The following is an 18,552-nucleotide window of genomic DNA, read 5'->3' as shown; positions in this document are numbered from 1 at the left end:
GGGCTTAGCTGCTCCGCGGCATGTGGGATCTTCCCGGACCAGGGCTCAAACCTGTGTCCCCTGCATTGGCAGGCAGATTCTCAACCACTGCACCACCAGGGTAGTCCTGATCTATATATACTTGATGTTTACATTAAGTAAATTAATGCTTTTAACTTGCGAAGAAGTACAATGAAACATAATTGTGCTCCTCAGGGATAATTACAGGATTGAGGCCAACACTAATTCATGATGAGTGACAGGCTCTGAGCCGGGCTGGGACCTGGATTTAAAGCCACGTGAGGATCTCCTCTCCTACTTGTTCCGTCCTGTTGCTGTATCGCATTCCTTCATTGGAAGTGATGTTAATGTTTAGATTCGAGGGTTCTTGGAGATTATGAGGCCGGGGTCCCCTGTAAGGTCCACGGAGCCAGGAGAGGCCAGGGAGTTACAGGATCTGGATGTGAAATGGGGCAGTGTGAGTTCTTGAAACGTAAAATACTGGCATCAGAGAGGGTACCAGAGGTCAGACGCCCCCTAAGTCTACAGATGTCCCTGCCTCCCTGGTCCTCGTTGCTAACTAACTCCCATTTTGAGACCTGGGAATCCATTCAGTCACTCTTCCCTCCCCTCTTCTGGCCCTATAGCCCCTTCCCTGTCCCCGCTTCTCCTTCCCATCATTTTGGTCTTGGGACCTCTCCTCATCCTTGACTGCCTCCTCTTCCCCCTACTGCTCCCATCACTTCCAACTCTACTTCTCTCTCCTCCCCCCAATCCCCGCCTTCCTCTCTTGGTGGCCGGCCCGGGGCCAGGCAGCAGACCCCAAGAGAAGACTTGAGATGCAGGGAATGGAGGGGTGATCGCTCACCCATGATGTAGATGCCTCCTTGACCCCCAAAATGCTTTCCCTGTGATGTGTTGTCCTCTCCTTTGCTATGTCCAGAGAAGCTTCCATTCCCTTTGCTGTGGCTTTTAAGCAGCTGTTCAGCTCTGCCAAGTGGTTCTGATGCTCAAAGACGTATGGGAGGTGGGGGTGAGGCTGGAAGGAACTGGCAAATCCACACCCAGCCAAAGACATCAGCCACCTGGGGAGCCCAGGAGGGGGACCTCAGCTGTGGGCCGGGAGCAGTGGGGGCGATTCCAAATGCTGCCACCCAGGGGTGGGTGCCGAGGGAGCTGGGACCTGCCGGAACTTTTCAGGAGCCTGGCCTCGCAGCAGGTACAGACCTGAGTTGGGTCTCCAAATGCACCCTGGGCCCCAGAACAGAGAACCCAGTCACTCTGCATTTGAGACCAAGGCCACCTGAAGCCCTGCCAAGCACTTCTCCAGCACACCTTCCCTGCCACGTTTATGACCCTGCCTATACCCCCACCTGGGTCTCCACTGCTGTGCTGGGAGAGTGGGCAAAGGGAAGGCCAGAAATTCCTCAGGAAGATCCTGCAGAGGGTGTGGTCTGAGCCACGCTGCCAGATGTAGTGAAAGGGTGGGCTGGGGCTTCCGGACCTGGACAAGAAGGAAGGCCTGGGCCCCAGAGGAGGAAGCTCCATTGGGATGGGGCCTCTGAGAGTCAGTTCGATGACTGCAGAGAACAAGATGGCTGGTAACCAGTCATAACCACCAGTTAGGGTCAGGCTGGTCCTTGCAGGCTGTGTGACTTTGGGCCAGTTACTTAGCCTCTCTGAGCCTGTTTCCTCCCATGCTAGATGAGGATAATATCACCAGTTAATTGTACCTGTGAATTTGGCCCCCATTTTACAGATGAGAATTGCATAATCCACGGAGCACAGCCATACAATTTCCCATCTTGCAGATGGGGAAACTGAGGCTGAGAGGGGAGAAGTGACTCATGATTCTGACTTTCCATTCAGGGCTCTTCTCTTAAGGATGTTCTGGCCCCCAGCTCCTGTTTGCCTCTGCTGGGAAGGCCCGGGGTGGAAAGCTGCCACCCCCCATCTCTAGCCCCCATCCTTGGGCAGGCAGGGGTCCACTGAAAGAAGGCCTGACCAGCCCGGCCCTCCTTGCAGGCTCTCTGGGTGTGGCCTTAGTTGAGCAATGATAGGGCATAAGGCACCCGTGATTCTTATCTCTGGGAAGGAAGGAAAGAGGGAGAGGACATAGCTATACCCTGTGTGATTCTACACTTAGGGGAAAATCCCTGCCTGTGATGTGGGGTCTGCCTGTGATGTGATGTCAGCCATTGCCCTCCCCAACCTCTGTCGGCCACAGCCAGCACCCAGGGAGGACCAAGGAGGAAGCCACACGGGGGCCTGAGCTTTCTGTGACCTTTGCCTCTCTGTGGTCACTTGACAAATGTTACTGGTCACCCGCTCCTTATTCAGCTCTGTGCTGGGCTGAGACACCTGGAGATTATATGACCCACCCCTGCCCCCGAGGGGCTCCCATCTTAGTCTGGGAGCTAAAAAACCTTCAGAATGTGGACGCTAACAATTGCATCGCTAACCGGGTTTGGGGTCAGGTCTGAGAGTGAAGGGAGATGGAAGAATCCTATTCCCCAGGGTCTGCCTGCTCCCCATGCCCCTTGTGACAGTGATGACAATGGTGACAGCACCATCTTCAGCTCACGGTGCTTGCTGTACTATCTCAATTAAATCTCACAACAAGCCTCTGAGGTAGTGACTACTACGATCCCCATTTTGCAGACAAGGAAACTGAGACACAGAGATGTCAAGAGACTTGCCCAAAGTCACACAGCCAACAAATGGCAGAGCTGGGATTTGAACCCAGGTTTGCCTGATCGCAAATTCTATGAGCTCAACCCCAAGAGAGCCCATTATTGGGGAATTTTCTGCATTGTTGGGTTGGTGCGAGGGGCGGGTGAAGGCAAGGCAGAGGATGAGCTTTGGAGTCAGACCCTGAGTGGGGTCACATCTCAGCTCTCCGTTGTTGCCCTGCATGTGACCTCCCTCTGAATTTCACATCATCTGTAAAACGGGGAGAAGAATAATAACTGCTCTGCTCAGCAAACAGGGGCCGTAGGGATGGAATCAGAATGGAGTAAAAAGTACTTTGGGGCCCGTGATGTCCCTGACCTGGGTGGATGCCATGAGGGCAGGGCCAGGGGTGACTCATCTCTTCTTTCCTGGTGCCCAGCGTGCTCAGGAAATGCATGTTGAGGCGGAGCGGCCAACAGCAGTAACAGGACTCCGTGTGCTCCCCGGAGCTGACGTTCTTTAGGGCCAGAGCCTGTGGGGGTCTGGCCAGCTCCGTGGGACTGTTGGCCACGGTGGTTCTCGGCTCCTGGCAGAAGCGACCACAGACCTGGTCGTACCTGAGAGGACTTGCCAGGTCCTGCTGGCTGGTCCCAGGGCATTTCTTGTGGCTTCAGTCCAGGGAACATCAAGTCCGGGACACCTGGAGAGTGGCACCTCTGGGGCTCTGGGCAGACAGGTGGCTGATCAAGTGTGAAGGGGGAGTCACAGGCTTGGCTGGCCTGGTCTGCTCAAGGGCTGCCTGCCAGCTTGCTCCTCAGCCTTTCCATCCAGTTCTGCATTATTCTCCCTTCTGCCCTCACCTCTCCCCCAGCACAATGCCCTGGACAAGCCTCCAGGGCAACCTGGTCCTCTGCCGCCACCCCCATACCCACTCCCCTAGCTGGAGGCGGGGTCAGCCCCATCCTGCCCTCCCTGCCCAGACCCTAGGCTGGGCAGAGGGGTCCCCTGACCCCTGAGATCGTCCCTAGGGGCTGGTGGTATCCAAGCAGCAGGTAGGATGGACATCAGGGGAGGGACTCCATGACTGCTATGTTTCTCTTCTCCCTAGAGACCAGGTGGTCAACTTCCGAGTAGTTGAGATAAGGTGTGGCCTGTGGAGCCCCAGTGGGAGGAAGCTTCTGGATACAGGTTGCAGCCAAGTAAAAGGAAAAGCTTTCTAATTACCTGAGCTGTCAAAGCACAGAGGGCTGTAAGGTAGTGAGCTGCCCGTTCAAGCACAGAGTTCTGCGATGGGCAAGGAGCTGGCCAGGATGGCCTCTGAGACCCCTCTCTCACCCAAGGCCTATGAAGATACTCCACAGTCTCATTGTCTTAGGGCAGAAAGGGGCCAGAGGTCATGGGTGCCATCTTCCTGGTCTGCACTGACTTCACCCCTGCAAATTTCAGGTGCGTGGAGGGGGAAGAGGGCTCTCCTGCCTCAGTGCCCCACATCCTGCCGGCTCCCAAGGGATCATATTGAAGCGCTTGTGTTGCAAAGTTTCAACATTTTCCTTTTTCCTTCCTACGTCTTCCCTGACTATTTCCTTCCTCCGGTCCCCGCCGGGGACATGCTCAGGGCACACACACTCATTTTCAAGTCAGCGGGACAGCATAATATAGAAGACAAACCTGCTGCTCCTTCCATCCTTTACCAGGAAGGTTACTTAACCTCTCTGAGAAGATTTCTTCATCTGCTAAATGAGGACAGCAAGGGTTCCTGCGAGGGTTGTTGTGAGGGGTAGACGAGGCACCAAAAGCTGAGCATTGGGCTTCCCTGGTGGTGCAGTGGTTGAGAGTCTGCCTGCCGATGCAGGGGACACGGGTTCGTGCCCCGGTCCGGGAAGATCCCACATGCCGCGGAGCGGCTGGGCCCGTGAGCCGTGGCCGCTGAGCCTGCGCGTCCGGAGCCTGTGCTCCGCAACGGGAGAGGCCACAACGGTGAGAGGCCCGTGTACCGCAAAAAAAAAAAAAAGACAGGGTGAGGGACAGCGTTTCGGGGTGTGTGATCAGCTCGTGCACATTCTTCTGATTGGTTGGTGGTGAGGTAATTGGGAGTCAACATCATCAACCTTCTGGTTCCAACCGGTCTGGGGTCTCTGTGCTTGTGGGCAGCATGCAGTTAACTTCTTCCACCTGGTGGGGGCTTCAGTATCTGCAAAAGAGCTCAAAGGATGTGGCTCACAATATTATCCATAGCCCTTGAGGAGGAACTAGAGATCCTTGACTTTGTTTAATGGCTAAACTATTATTATTTTGTCTTGCTTGGCTCTTTTCCATTGTTTCTGCATTTTCTCATTTTTCTGATTAAATTTATTCTTTGGAACTTGGGGGAAGGCCTAGGAGGCTAAAATTACAAACAAGAGGCAGGCAGAAGACATGGTGGAGGGGGGGTCTGTCCCGGGAAGGTCCATAGGTTCTTTTTTTTTTTTTAGCGGGCCTCTCACTGTTGTGGCCTCTCCCGTTGCGGAGCATAGGCTCCGGACGCTCGGGCTCAGCGGCCATGGCTCACGGGCCCAGCCGCTCCACGGCATGTGGGATCTTCCCGGACCAGGGCACGAACCTGTGTCCCTTGCATCAGCAGGCGGACTCTCAACCACTGCGTCACCAGGGAAGCCTGGTCCATAGATTCTTGCTCGGGTACAGTTCCACGTTCATGGGTTGCCTTGCCCTCATCCATAAAACAGGGGTTTCTTGTACCCCTTGCCCACACCAGACACCACGCTGGGTGCTGAGATGACAGTAGTTTTAGTGAAAGTAAAATGGGAAAATTCCCCACATTCTAGAGGGAGAAACAGGAGAGACAGGCAATAGAAAAACATGTCAAATAAACATGACATGTCAGGTGACAAGTGCCATGGGTTGAAATGAAGCTGGGTCATGGGGTTAGGGAGTGTGGGGTTCATGGTGTCACCCATGTCACACAGATTTAAATAGGGCAGTCAGGGAAGACCTCTGAGAAGGAAATGAGGCACGGAGGGCCCAGCGGAGGCTCGGGAGCTGAACATTGTGAACAAAGAGAACCCAAGTGCAAAGGGTCGAAGGCAGGAGGGAGCTTGGCAACTGGAGGGAGAACAGGAGCTGGGTTTGCAGGAGTGAGGAGGGCATAGCCAACTCTGCGCAGACTGCAGAGCCCCCGGGGAAAGGCTGTGAACAGAAGGGATGCTGAATGGCTTCTGTGTTAAGAGGATCCCTCTGCTGCTGTGCTGAGACCAGATCGTGGGCAGCAGGAGAAGAAGCAGGGGGACCAGCCTATTGTGAAAATCCACATGGAGAAAGCTGGTGCCTGGACCAGGGTGTTAGGCGTGGAAGAGACGTGAATATCAGCAGGTGATGCTGTAAAGGGGGAGCTGACAGGGTTCACTGGTGACTGGATGTGAGCTCGAGGGAAGGAGAGAAGGCCAGGATGAATCCGATGATGGGGCAACTGTGGCCTGACCCGGGCAGGTTTGGATGGGGCAGAAGTGGGGAGCTAAGAGTTTCGTTTTGGACATGTTAAATGTAAAAAACCTGTTAGACACCCTAAAGAGATGTTCAAAAGACAGCTTTGAGTCTGGAGATGGAAAATGGGGGTTCTAAGTCTGGGAGGCTTAGGTTCCTATGGCAACTGACTAAACAATGGCAAAGGGCATGTAAGGTGGGAAGATGCCTGAAAGTGCCTCTTGAGGACTGTGAGGCCAGGGGTGGGGTGAGGACCTGTGGGTCCTGCCAGCAGCCTGCAGGGCTCAGGGGCCCCTCTCCACCCCAGCCTCATCTTTAAAACGAGAATAATAATTGCCTTATGGGGCCATGATGTGCGTCAGAGAGCCAGGTCCTGAGTGGAACTTGGGCCTGTTGTAACTACGACCATCACCACCGTTGTCAATGGGGGCAGTTGTTTGTGGGGACTGAGTGACCACGGCAGGGATCTGGAAGGGGTGTCTGGTTTCTCCAGGGGCTTTAATACTTGGGTGGTTTCTCAGGGATACAGGAAACGATGGAGGCAGGAGGATGTATCAAAGGACCCTTCTGGGCCTGGCATCTTTGCAGTCGGGTGGACGTTTGCAAGTTGACTTGACCTTGGGTGGTGGCCTTGAGGCTGATGGCTCTGTCCTAAGGGACGGCAGTGGGTAGCCCTGACATGTAGTTCCCTCGTCCGACTTCCCCTCCAGGGTGTGTGTTCCACATGGCCAAATGCCTCATGGAACCCTGGGGCCCATCGCAGGGCTGGGGCAGGGAGGCACACAGCTCAGGTTTATTCAGGGGTTGAAGAAGGACAAGCGCCCCCAGAGGCCCTGCTGACTTTGCTCCTGGTGCCCTGTGGCCCGAGTTTGCAGAGCATCCCCTCTGAGTCTACGGCCCAGGAAGGCTGGCCCCTACCTGCTGTGGCTGGAAGCAGCTGGTGACTTGAGAAGTAGCGTGGAGGCCCAGCAGATGGGTGCCCCCGGCTGGGGCCTGGCAGACTGAGGGCTTCCTGATCCCCCTTTCTGGAGCCCAGAGCTCTGAAGTATTGGGTGGATGCGGTATATCAGGTAGATGGGGAGAAATTTGCAGGGTATGGCCTCAGTCAAGTTCTGTACCACTGGGTGCAGATGGGCCTGAATCCCACTGCAGACCAGGGGCAACTGAATCCATTCGTTCATTTAACAAGTGTTTATGAGACTGACCACACACCAGACACTGTTATAGGTGCTGGGAGATAGCAATGAGCAAAACAGACAAAACTCCCTGACCTTCTAGCAGGAGAGACAGACAATACCTAACAGTATGATTAAGAATCAGAGCAGACAGTGCTTTGTGACCACCTAGAGGGGTGGGATAGGGAGGGTGGGAGGGAGACGCAAGAGGGAGGGGTGGGGAGATATATGTATACATATAGCTGATTCACTTTGTTATACAGCAGAAACTAACACGACATTGTAAAGCAATTATACTCCAGTAAAGATGTTAAAAACAAACAAGCAAACAAACAAAAAAGAATCAGAGCAGAGTGGCAGGGATAAGGAGAGTGTGGGAGAAGGTGGGACAAGGTGTAGCATTAAATAGAGTGATGGGCGGGGGTTGCTCACTGAGAAGGTGACATTTAAGCAGAGCCCTGAAGATGGTAAAGGAGTGAGCCTTGTGGATATCTGGGGGAAGAGCATTTTATGCAGTGGAAACGGCCAGTGCAAAGGCCCTGAGGCAGGACAGCCTGGCAGCTTCATGGAACGTCAGGAAGGTCAGTGTGGCTTGAGCAGAGTGAGTGAGGACTGAGCCTAGTGGGGTGGAGGAGGTTCCCGGGGGTTGGCAGAGGGCACATCGGGAGGGGCTTTTTATGCCATCGTGAGGACTTCGCTGTGTGTGATGGGAACCGTTGCTTTTGAGCATGAGAACAATGTGATCTGTTCTGAGGGGGGAACAGACTGGAGCGGGCACAGGTGGGCTTAAGGAGCTGCTCAGCACTCTGGGTGGGTGCAGGGGTGGCAGTGGAGGAGGTGAGAGGTGGTCTCAAATGGATTTCTTGTTGGGTTAGAGAATTCGGAAGCATAAAAGCAGGAAGCTTTGGGGGAGGTGGGGGATTGAGGATGTCCAGAGGTTTTCAGTCTCTGCTCTCTGGAGCCTCGGGGCCACGGTGGGGGTGGAAGGGTTAAACACCGTGGCTCGGCACCACCCCCGGCTCCCTTTTGTCCTTCTTCTGTCTGGGGTTCCACGCGAGGTCCACTGAAAGGGCTCTGCCACTAAAACAGAACTCAACAGCCACTGCTCTGCTCCAAGCCCTTCATGTTGCAGATGGGGAGACTGAGGCCCGGGGACGACGTGCCCAGGGTGGGTCATGTGGAGATCAGTGGAGAGCTGGGATGGAGCCCTGGGGCCCAACCAGGTTGGTCTCCCGGCCAGTGGGCTCCTCACCCCCCGCCGCTCCCCACTCCAGCTGTTATGGGGTGCTGTTGCATAGCCGGGTAGCCCTAGCCCACTACCCCACTGGTCTCTCTCCTGAGCCCCCGGATGCTCTCCTCTCTCCTTTCTATCAGCGATGTGCCCAAGGGCGCTGAGACCTTCAGTGTCTCTGGGAGCCCCGGGGTGGAGGTCTTCACGGTCTACAGCACAGCACAGGTGACAGAGCCCACAGGTAAGGCCTACTGGCCCCTGAATGCCGGCGTGGACGTGATCATATCTGTGGACACAGCCAGTAAGGCTTTAAACGATCTCGAGGTAAGAGGCTACTTCCCCACAGAAGGTAAGAGCCCCCCACAAAGCACATCCCATTCACACATCACCCCCACTCAACCAAACCCCACAAGGCTTTGCCACGCACATCCACGCGACACATCCTGATACAACCCAACAGACACCAAAAGATGCAAACCCACCCCAATGCCCCAACGTCACACGCACACATACACGAGTGCTCCCGTAAAAGCACAGCCTTCCTGCTCACCCCCTCAAATTCACAAACACCTGCTTTAACACAGCTCCGCACAGACCCCAAACAAGCCCCTCACTCCTGTGCAGACAGGAGTTCTCGGCAGCACCCATACACACATGCATGCACGTGGACACAGGTACATCCCAGGGTGTGTGTCTCCCGCCTAAGGAAGCAGGAAGCCTTCTCTTTCACAGAGGATACCCTTCTTACTCACCCTCAGGCACCCACCACATACACAGTGAGCCCTGATTCATTGATTCAGCCTTTTCTCCAACGACACCAAGAAGGTGGGGACTGTGCAGCTGTTGAGAGTAGGGTCCCTGGAGCTCAGATCCTACCTCTGAGCCCCATCTACTGGGGTCATCCTGAGGGCTCACTGAGATGGCCTGGGTGGAGCCCTGGCCATGGGTTCTAGGGCATGGGGAAAGCTCTGTGAGCTTGGGCTGCTACTATGGGGTGGGGGTGGGGGGTGGTCATTGTTCCCATTTTACAGATGAAGAAACAGAGGCTTAGAGAGGTTGAATAACTTGCCTGTCCCTAGTGACAGCTGTCCCTTCCCTCATTCTTTCTCTCTGACATCTCCATGGGTTCCTGAGGGTCTAGCTGCTCCCTTTGGGATCCTCCTGCACCCCATCTGGCCCTCCTTGCCCCTCAGCCCAGCCCTGGGAGCTGAGGAGGCATCCACAGCCTCTCCAGCTGGAGAAGGGGGCTCTGGATCCAAGCCGGGTGCTGGCAGCAGGGAGTAGCTGGGACCCCCATGCCTCCCCTACCTCTAAGCAGGGCCGCCAGAGTGTCCCCTAACTCCCCCTGTCACAGCCATTTCTGAAGGGGTGGCCGTGCTGGCTTAGGGCTGACCATGTCCCCACAGGTGCAAGTCTCCTACTTTGGGCTGCAGAAGGCTGCCCTGGGCCACAGCGTACTCTACCTCACTGGCGCCGGTAAGTCCCACCTCCCTGGCTCTCCGTACATCCACCCCTCCATGCTGACTGCTTGAGGGTCTTAGGGGAGCCCCCAAGTGCAAGGCCCATGGACATCTTCCTCCCCTATCGAGGAGCTTGGCTTCTTCAGAGGTGGTTCATCGACTCTAGAGCCTCAGGGGTGGAGTCCCGGCCATACTTAGGGCCGTAAGAATCTGGAAAGTGCACTGCCCATGGGTCACCAGCTAGACGAACAGTACCTCCTTCATCCAGAGTCTGCCTATCACACTCACTGGAAATTCAAGACGTCACTAAACCATGGAGAGCCATATGCTACCTTGGGCCAGACCCCGGCAGCTGGCCCTGAGAACTGCAGAACCAGCACCTAGAACCTCAGGCCTGATCCCGACCTCCAGAGTCAGGGCCCCCAAGAGCTAGCAATTCAGCCCACATAGATGAGTCAAAAATTCAAGAGCCAGAGCCTTGGGTCCCTCCAACACCCAGAACCACACAGGGCTGCCACAAGGGCCTCTCAGGTGTTGGGTGTGGTCCCCAGAACAGGGCTTCCTGGTTCCCAAGGGCTTGTGGAGGGGCCGAAGCTTGCCCCGACCTGGACGTTCTGGTGCGAGGGTGGGCCTGGGGAGCCCTGTTGTCCCTCTACATCTCTTTGCAGACATCTCCCTCGACGTCGACACGGGCCGCACGGGCAAGGTGAAGAGGAGCCACGGTGACAAGGTGGGACTCTCCTGGTTACCCCAAGATGGCAGGGTTGACAGGCAAACCTGGGGGTGGTCCTGGGGTGGAGTGGGCTCTTCCTCCAGAAGGGTGATGGATTCCTAGGGTCTGTGGTATCCAACAGTATAGGGAAGCCATCTGAGGACTCCCAAATCAGCATGAATGGGCCTTAACTTACACTGTGTGATCAACATGCTGTGTGACTCCTGGAAAACAGCTTACCCTCTCTGGGTCTCTCTTGTGCCGTCTTAGAACTGGGATTAGTTCTTTTTCTTGAGGCCTTTTCTATTTCCTGGGCTGTATTTGGACCCCCAAGCATTGTAGGTGACTTGTCAAGTGACTGACAGATCCTGAAGAGTGAAGATGAAGATGGGGTGGGCTCAAGGCATTATCCCACTGGATGTATCTGAAAGCCATCCTGGGAGGGTAGAAGATATGATTTGCAGGGAAAGACCCCACAGAGGAAGCCTGAATCATATAGAAGACTTTGTGGACAAGATGGGGTAGGGCTGCCACGGATGGCTGAGCAGAGTGTTCACTGCACAAGGTTGCTTGGGCAAGGTGGCGGGTGGGGCCTATGATATAAATCATGTCTGGGGCCCCGGTACAGAGAAGCATCTACCCAGAGGGGTGAACAAGAGCGCCATGTAAGTTAGCAGTGGTCCTGGGAGGTCCCCCAGACCCAAGTTTGAATCCCATCTATGTGACTTGGGGTTCACACCCCAGAGCCTCTTTTCCCTCTTCTGTGAAATGGGGAAAATAAACCCTGCCTTGCAGAGTCTGGTGGGGATAAAGTAGAAGCACGTCAGGAAGGGGACTTCCCTGGTGGTCCAGTGGGTAAGACTCCGCACTCCCAATGCAGGGGGCCTGGGGTTTCAACCCTGGTCGGGGAACTAGATCCCACATGCATGCTGCAACTAAGAGTCCGCATGCCGCAAATAAGAAGTATGTATGCTGCAACTAAAGATCCCACATGCTGCAACAAAGATCCTGTGTGCCGCAACTAAGACCCAGCACAGCCAAAATAAATAAGCAAATAAATTAAAAGAAAAAAAGAGAAGCACGTCAGGAAGAGCTTTGATCACAGAGGCAGGGTTCCAGCCATCTTCCCCACCTCTCTGCTCAGACTATCTTGCAGGGCCTGCAGGATCTCAAGTGAAAGTCAGAGAAAACTGTGGGACTGGCCCCAGGAGAGGACTGGCATGGGGAGAGTCTCCCAGGAATTCTCCAGCCCCATCAAGGTCAGGGTGAGGCAGTCTTAGTCTGCTGGCCGGACCAAAGCTCAGCAGACTGGCAAAGGCCATTTCTGGGTTTGGCGCCATCACCCTTCCTCTTCCAGTCTGATGGCTGGGAGGAGCTGTTGTTCAAGTTGTTCACAGCACAAGCGTGGAGTGGCTCTGGGTGTAGGGACCTGGAACTCCATTCCCCAAATCTATGATCCCTCTATAAATCTTTAAGCAAACCCAGAATGCAAAAGTCTCCAAGTTAACAAAGCAGACAGCTCTAGCCATGTCCAGAACCCCTTCTCAGAGACCCCTGGGTCCCACTGATCCTAAGGCCTCTTGCTTTGCCACAGAAAACCTGGCGCTGGGGCCCTGAGGGCTATGGGGCTGTCCTGCTGGTGAACTGTGACCGGGATAGTTTCAGGTCCAGGGAGATCGACCTCACCAGCACCCAGCTGACATCACTGGATGGTGAGCAACAGAAGGGGTGTATGGCATTGTCCAGGGTGATGGTGTGGGATGGAGCAAGATTGTCTCATGGGCACCCCTCTCTCCAGACCTGCAGGACATGGCCCCAATGGTGCTGAGCTGCGATGGCCCTGATGAGCTCTTTGACAGCCACAAGCTGGTCTTGAACGTGCCGTTTTCTGATTCCAGGAGAATGGGGGTCTTCTGCGCTAGGGGTGAGTGGCCTGGAGGGATCTCTTCCCTCCCTGCTCCATCTTCTGCTTCCCAAACCATTCTTCTCTTATCCACCTCTCTCCCTCCTTCCATCATCATTTTGTAACTCTCACTACCACTGACAAACAGCCACTCCATCAGGACACGACATATTGCCCAAGAAAGAGGTTCCCAAACTAGACCCATTTTACAGAGGGGAAAACTGAGGCTCAGACATGTGAATTCACTGCCCTAAGGTCACACAACCAGTTGGGGATGGAGCAAGCATTCAAAGCCAGTCTCTTGGGCACCAAAGCCCCTCTTTCCACTACCCTTGCCCTTTCTCCTGAGCCCATCCTTCCTCTGGTCGGTTAGCATGGAATGAGTTCTTGATGTAAAACAGCAGTGTCCAGGCTGGGTGGGGTGGAGGCAGGGACTAGCAAAGCTGAGGCCCAGGCTTGCCTTCAGAATCCAGTTGTTCTGACAGTTTATTAATCAAAGTCTGTGGATTAAAAAAAACAACAACAACAAAAACCTGGCAGAAACACTAATCCTTAACCCTGAGGTGCCCTTACTCATTTTCATAAATCACAAGAGACCTCTCCTGCCCCTTCCTTCTTCCTCTTCATCCTCCTCTGTTCAAACTGACTTAGAACTTGTCCCAGCTAAATGAGCCTGGCAGGGACCAGAATGTTCCAGTGGTGGAAGGTTACCCAGGAGTCCAGCTTGGAAACACTTACTGTGATACCAGAACATAAGCAAAGTCTCCGTAAGTGAGCTGACAACATTTCATGCTGTAAGAGCGTGCCAGGGTGGCACTTCCCAGACAACCCTCAGGGGAGGGGAAAAGGCTATGGGCCAGAACTACTATGTGCCAGGTGATTTTTTTAAAAACTTGAGATGAAATTCACATAACATAAAATTAACCATTTTATTTTATTTACTTTATTTTTTTATAAATTTATTTATTTTTGGCTGCATTGGGTCTTTGTTGAGGGGCGCGGGCTTTCTCTAGTTGCGGTGAGTGGGGGCTACTCTTCGTTGTGGTGAGCGGGCTTCTCACTGCAGTGGTTTCTCTTGTTGCAGAGCACAGGCTCTAGGCGCGTGGGCTTCAGTATTTGTGGCACGTGGGCTCAGTAGTTGTGGCGCACAGGCTCTAGAGCACGGGCTCAGTAGCTGTGGTGCACAGGCTTAGTTGCTCCACGGCATGTGGGACCTTCCCAGACCAGGGCCCAAACCTGTGTCCCCTGCATTGGCAGGCGGATTCTTAACCTCTGCACCACCAGGGGAGTCCCCAAATTAACCATTTTAAAGTGAACAATTCAGTGACATTGAGTACATTCTCAATGTTGGGTAACTACCACAAAATTTCTAGCTCTAAGACATTTTCATCATCCCCAAATAAAGGCCTGTACTTATTAGCAGTCACTCCCCATCCCCCAACCCCCAGCCCTAGGCGACAGCTAATCTGTTTTCTGTCCCTATGGATGTACCTATTCTGAGCATCTCGTACAAATGGAATGATACGATATGAGGCCTTTTGTGTCAGGCTTCTTTCACTTAGTATAATGTCAAGGTTCATCTGTGCTGTCGCATGTATCAATACTTCATTCCTTTTTATGGATGAATAACATGCCAGCATATGGACATACTACATTTTGTTTATCCATTCATCCGTTGATGGACATTTAGGTTGTTTTCATCTTTTGTGCCAACTGCTTTTACTTCCTTATCTAGTTTAAAGCTTACGCTGACCGCATGAGAAATGTAATATTAGCCCATTTTACAGATGAGGAACTGAGGCTCAGAGGGGTTGAGTCATTGAGCTGAGGTCACACAGCTTGCACATGGCAGAGCTGGAGGAGTCCAAGTAGATCTAACACAAAGGTGGTTCTGCCTCTACATTCCTGGCCTTGGGTTTCCTGTCCTCACATCCTCGCAGCCCCACACCCCTGTCCCAGCACTGGGCCCCCGGTGCTGACTCTGGTTCCCCCTAGGTGGGAATTCTCTCTCAGACTACAAGCAGGTGCTGGGGCCCCAGCATCTGTACTACGAAGTGGAGCGGCGTCCGGGGGAACAGAAGATCAACTTCTACGTGGAGGGGCTCACCTTTCCCGACGCTGATTTCTTGGGGCTGGTCTCTCTCAGCGTCAGCCTGGTGGACACCAAGGTATGTATGGCGCTGGGGGCCGTGATAGGGGATGAGGGGCTTCAGGGACCAGCATGGAGGCTCCAGGACTGGGAGGCTGGGGGCTGCAGGGTCTTGAAGCCTGATGGGGCTCCCTGCAGGGCCCACTGAGTCCTCATTTTCCCCCCAGACCCTGCCTGAGGTGCCCTACTTCACAGACACCGTGACCTTCCGCATGGCCCCCTGGATCATGACCCCCAACACCCAGTGCCCCCTGGAGCTGTATGTGTGCAGGTGAGGCCTCGCCCCTCCTGCAGCTCTCCCACCGTCTCTGGACTCATAGAGATAGGAACAGAATGCCGTACCAGGCTTGGCCCTGCACTCATACTGGACGGATTCATTGCAGGCACCCACGGACACAAGCTGGGAACAGGATAGCAGCAGGCTGGCTTGGGCCTGTCAGCCCCACCTGCTCTGAGCAGCTAAGGCCCTGGCTGAGGTCAATGACTCAAGTCCAGCACACCTGCCCTACCGTGTCCTGCATGTAGCAGCCCCAGAACATCTAGGATTTATTCCAGGCAGTGGGGCCAGGCCCCGTTCAGACTGCTAGCAGCTGCAGGAGACCCAGCCTTGCTCAGATGTGGGTGTACTCCTGGGCCTGCAGAGAACTCGGGACCCCAACTCCAAGCTCCTCTGTGAGCCCTGGCCCAACCCGGCTCTCTGGTCCTTCTGCCATCTCTCAGAATCCTTGTCAGGCCCCTTGATGGGCAGGTGAACCTGGATTGGCAAGGCTACTCCGGGTCTCTGCATCAGAGGTCGGACCACTGGAAAGGGCCATAGATGACTTGGAACATAAGTCAAAAGGCCAGGAAGGGTGTGGCCAAACAGGTTTGCTCTGCTGAGCTGGGCCCAGGTGTTCAGAAGGGAACTCTTTCTGTTTGCTCACTAACACCACCCTGACTCCTTTGTTTAGGCCAGTTGTGAGAAACAGGAGGAGATGGGGCTACCTGCCCCCTCACTACCACCTTAACCAGTGAGATTCAGTCCCCAGTCACCTTCTCCAGGACTTATGGTGCCCTGCCTTTGGGCTCCACAGTCCCGGGCCTGTCCCTCCCCTTGCACCTGCCACCTGATGTGATCTGGGGACATTATTTGTCTCTGTCATTAGCCCATGAATCTCTCTAGTGCAGACACTGGGTTTGAACCCTTGTGCCCAGGGTCCACTCGGGGCCTAGCTCAGACCGCACCAAGGCCACCCCATCTATCCCCTGCCTCCCGGCCCTGAGGCCAAGGCCACAGTCAGCAGTCATTATTTCGCTCCCCTCTCCCTCTGTTTTGCAGTGTCTTAGACTCCAATGGCTCAAATGAGAAGTTTCTGAAAGACATATCTGACCTGGTGTTGAAAGCCAACTGCAAGCTGATCGTCTGCCCTTGGACTGAGAATCAGAATGACCGCTGGATCCAGGTGGGTGCGGGAGCGATCCCGGGAGAAGAGGGCAGCCCGGGAGGCTTGAACCCCGTCCTTTACGCTGGCTTTGGGAAAGCTGGCCTGCGCAGGCTCCTACTGGCCTCCGTTTCCCTAGAGAAGCCAGGCCGGCCTGGGTGCCAGGACTTAGGGTGGGGGGCTGCAGTCTAGGGGAACGCCCCCCCCCGCCACTGCCTGCGTCACCCCAGTGTCTCCTGCTTCCCTCCAAGTGCTCTGGTCCCAGGCAGAGTCCTCCTCTGGCAGCGGTCCTGAGAGGCCTCACTCCACCTCTGTTCCCTGGTCCCTGCACCCTCCAGGTCTTGGGGAAGATCCACTGTCCTGCCCTGCCCTGCCCCGGGCCTGGGGGGATTAACCCATTCTTAATACTATACTGAGGCAGTCACTGTGGTCTTTCTCTCTCCCCTCCCAGGACGAGATGGAGTTTGGCTACATCGAGGCTCCTCACAAATCCTTCCCAGTGGTCTTTGACTCCCCCCGAGACAGAGGCCTGAAGTATTTCCCTTATAAGAGGATCCTGGTATGCGGCAAAGGGCAGAGTGGGGAAACCGTGGGTGGCTCCTCCTATAGGATTCTCCAGTCAGTCTTGCATGGTCCTAGTCCTTTAGGGGCTACAAAAGGACACAGGTGGTGGGTTCTGGCAAATGGGGAGTTAGTGGGAGGTTTGGGAGGAATATGTAAATGAAATGCAAATCTCACGCAAATCACCGCTGTTCTGGGAGGGACAGGCCAGTAAAGTCCTCCTTGGGGTCCTTCCTTTCCCCCAAGGGGGAGTGAACAAAGGAGTCAGCTCTGGGGAAACCAAACTGCCTTTTGAGGGCAACGCACCCTTAGTGAGCCCTCATGGCTCTTGCTTTTGTGAGCCAGGTCCTCTCTTCAGGTAACGAATGTTTTCTGAACGCCTACTGTGTGCCAGGCACAATGCTGCTTCTACACACAGGAGGGCGACAGGAGCCACTCCAGCAGCCGTGTCCTGAGTTCCAGGCCCTCTCTCCTAGCTTTACACAGTTGCTCATTTAATCCATGTGGATTCCTATGGATAAGTATGGATATCCATACTCCTATGGATATTACTATTCCCTCTTTACTGAGGCTCAGAGAGGTTAAGCAACTTACCCAAGGCCACACAGCAAGTTAGCAGTGGCACCAAAACCAGAGGGGCTGCCTCCACGGCCCCTGAACTTTACCGCTAGGCTAACCTGCCTTTTGAGGTGGGTCCGGGTCCCAGAACTCACGTCTCTGCCTGTTTACTGGCCCCTGTCCCGCGCCTCCAGGACAATGCCAGGGTCTGGTGGGGGATATGATGGGGAAGGTCCAGGAACTCACGGGCACACAGAGCAGGGACATTTACCCCAGCCTGGAGGGATCAGGGAAGAGTCCCTGGGGAGGTGACAGTGAGCTCTGTGGGGTGAGTCTGTATCAACAAAGGGCCTGACCCCAAGCCCTGGGCTTGACCTGGCCAGCGCCTTTTCCACTGTTCTCTGCTCTGTCTTTATCATTTCCTTCCTTCTACTTTCTTTAGGTTTAATTTGCTGTTCTTTTCCTAGCTGGAAACGGAAGCTAAGATTTTTCAACCCTTTCTCTTCTTAATATATGTGTTTAGAGCTGCGGCAATTCCCTAGAAGTGCAGCTTTACCGGCATCCCCTCAAGTTTTAACGTGCTGTGTGGTTTTTACCTTTCACTTCAAAATACTGTGTAACCTCCCCTTTGATTTCTTCTTTGACCCATGGGTTCTTTAGAAGTATGTTGCCTCATTTCCAAACAGTCAGGGATTTTCTAGTTATTGTTCTGTTATTGGCTTCGGCTTTAACAGCACAAGGCTCAGGGCACCGGGAGGATGTGTGAAAAGTGAATAGTGGTTGTTTTTCAGGGAGTGGGATTCCCCCAGAAGCACCCCTTGCTCCCCTGCCCCAAGAGCTGTCTCTTCCTTTTCTAACTGACGGTTAGAGCTCTCGATGGTTTTCCCCTAGGGTCCCGACTTCGGATATGTAATCCGGGAAACGCAGTTCGCTGGTGTTTCTGGCCTTGACTCCTTCGGCAACCTGGACATCAGCCCTCCAGTCACAGTGGAGGGCAAGGAGTACCCCCTGGGCCGAATTCTCATTGGCAGCAGCTTCCCCAAGTGAGAAACCAGGGCAGGAGGGTGGTGGAGGTCACGGGAGGGCCCGGGGGACCCAAGGCAGCATCCACTCTCCAACACCCCCTGCCTCCACCACAAACACAATTCTCCAGTCTGAAAAGTGGTCTTAAGTTCCTGCATGGAATCCTAGAATAGAGTCCTAGAATCACAGATCACAGAATCTTAGGAAAAAACAAACTATTGGCCCAGGGT

At 54.4% G+C, this 18,552-nt stretch overlaps 1 protein-coding gene across 1 annotated transcript in view; it reads left to right on the top strand.

Annotated features, from left to right (window-relative positions):
- LOC112402740 (protein-arginine deiminase type-1) overlaps positions 1 to 18,552 on the top strand; it is a 30,863-nt gene that overhangs the window by 2,945 nt on the left and 9,366 nt on the right. Inside the window, exons 2-11 of the mRNA XM_024749854.1 lie at positions 8,679 to 8,859; positions 9,942 to 10,011; positions 10,664 to 10,725; positions 12,302 to 12,419; positions 12,506 to 12,631; positions 14,606 to 14,778; positions 14,927 to 15,030; positions 16,078 to 16,201; positions 16,632 to 16,739; positions 18,191 to 18,342. Of these exons, the coding sequence (XP_024605622.1) occupies positions 8,679 to 8,859; positions 9,942 to 10,011; positions 10,664 to 10,725; positions 12,302 to 12,419; positions 12,506 to 12,631; positions 14,606 to 14,778; positions 14,927 to 15,030; positions 16,078 to 16,201; positions 16,632 to 16,739; positions 18,191 to 18,342 (1,218 nt within the window). The remainder of the gene's footprint in view (positions 1 to 8,678; positions 8,860 to 9,941; positions 10,012 to 10,663; positions 10,726 to 12,301; positions 12,420 to 12,505; positions 12,632 to 14,605; positions 14,779 to 14,926; positions 15,031 to 16,077; positions 16,202 to 16,631; positions 16,740 to 18,190; positions 18,343 to 18,552) is intronic.

This window comes from Neophocaena asiaeorientalis, unplaced genomic scaffold (genome assembly GCF_003031525.2).
Source record: "Neophocaena asiaeorientalis asiaeorientalis breed wild unplaced genomic scaffold, Neophocaena_asiaeorientalis_V1.1 scaffold275, whole genome shotgun sequence".
In the NCBI taxonomy this organism is placed as follows: domain Eukaryota; kingdom Metazoa; phylum Chordata; class Mammalia; order Artiodactyla; family Phocoenidae; genus Neophocaena; species Neophocaena asiaeorientalis.
Note: the sequence above shows the minus strand (reverse complement) of the source record. Positions and strands in the feature narration are given on the sequence as shown.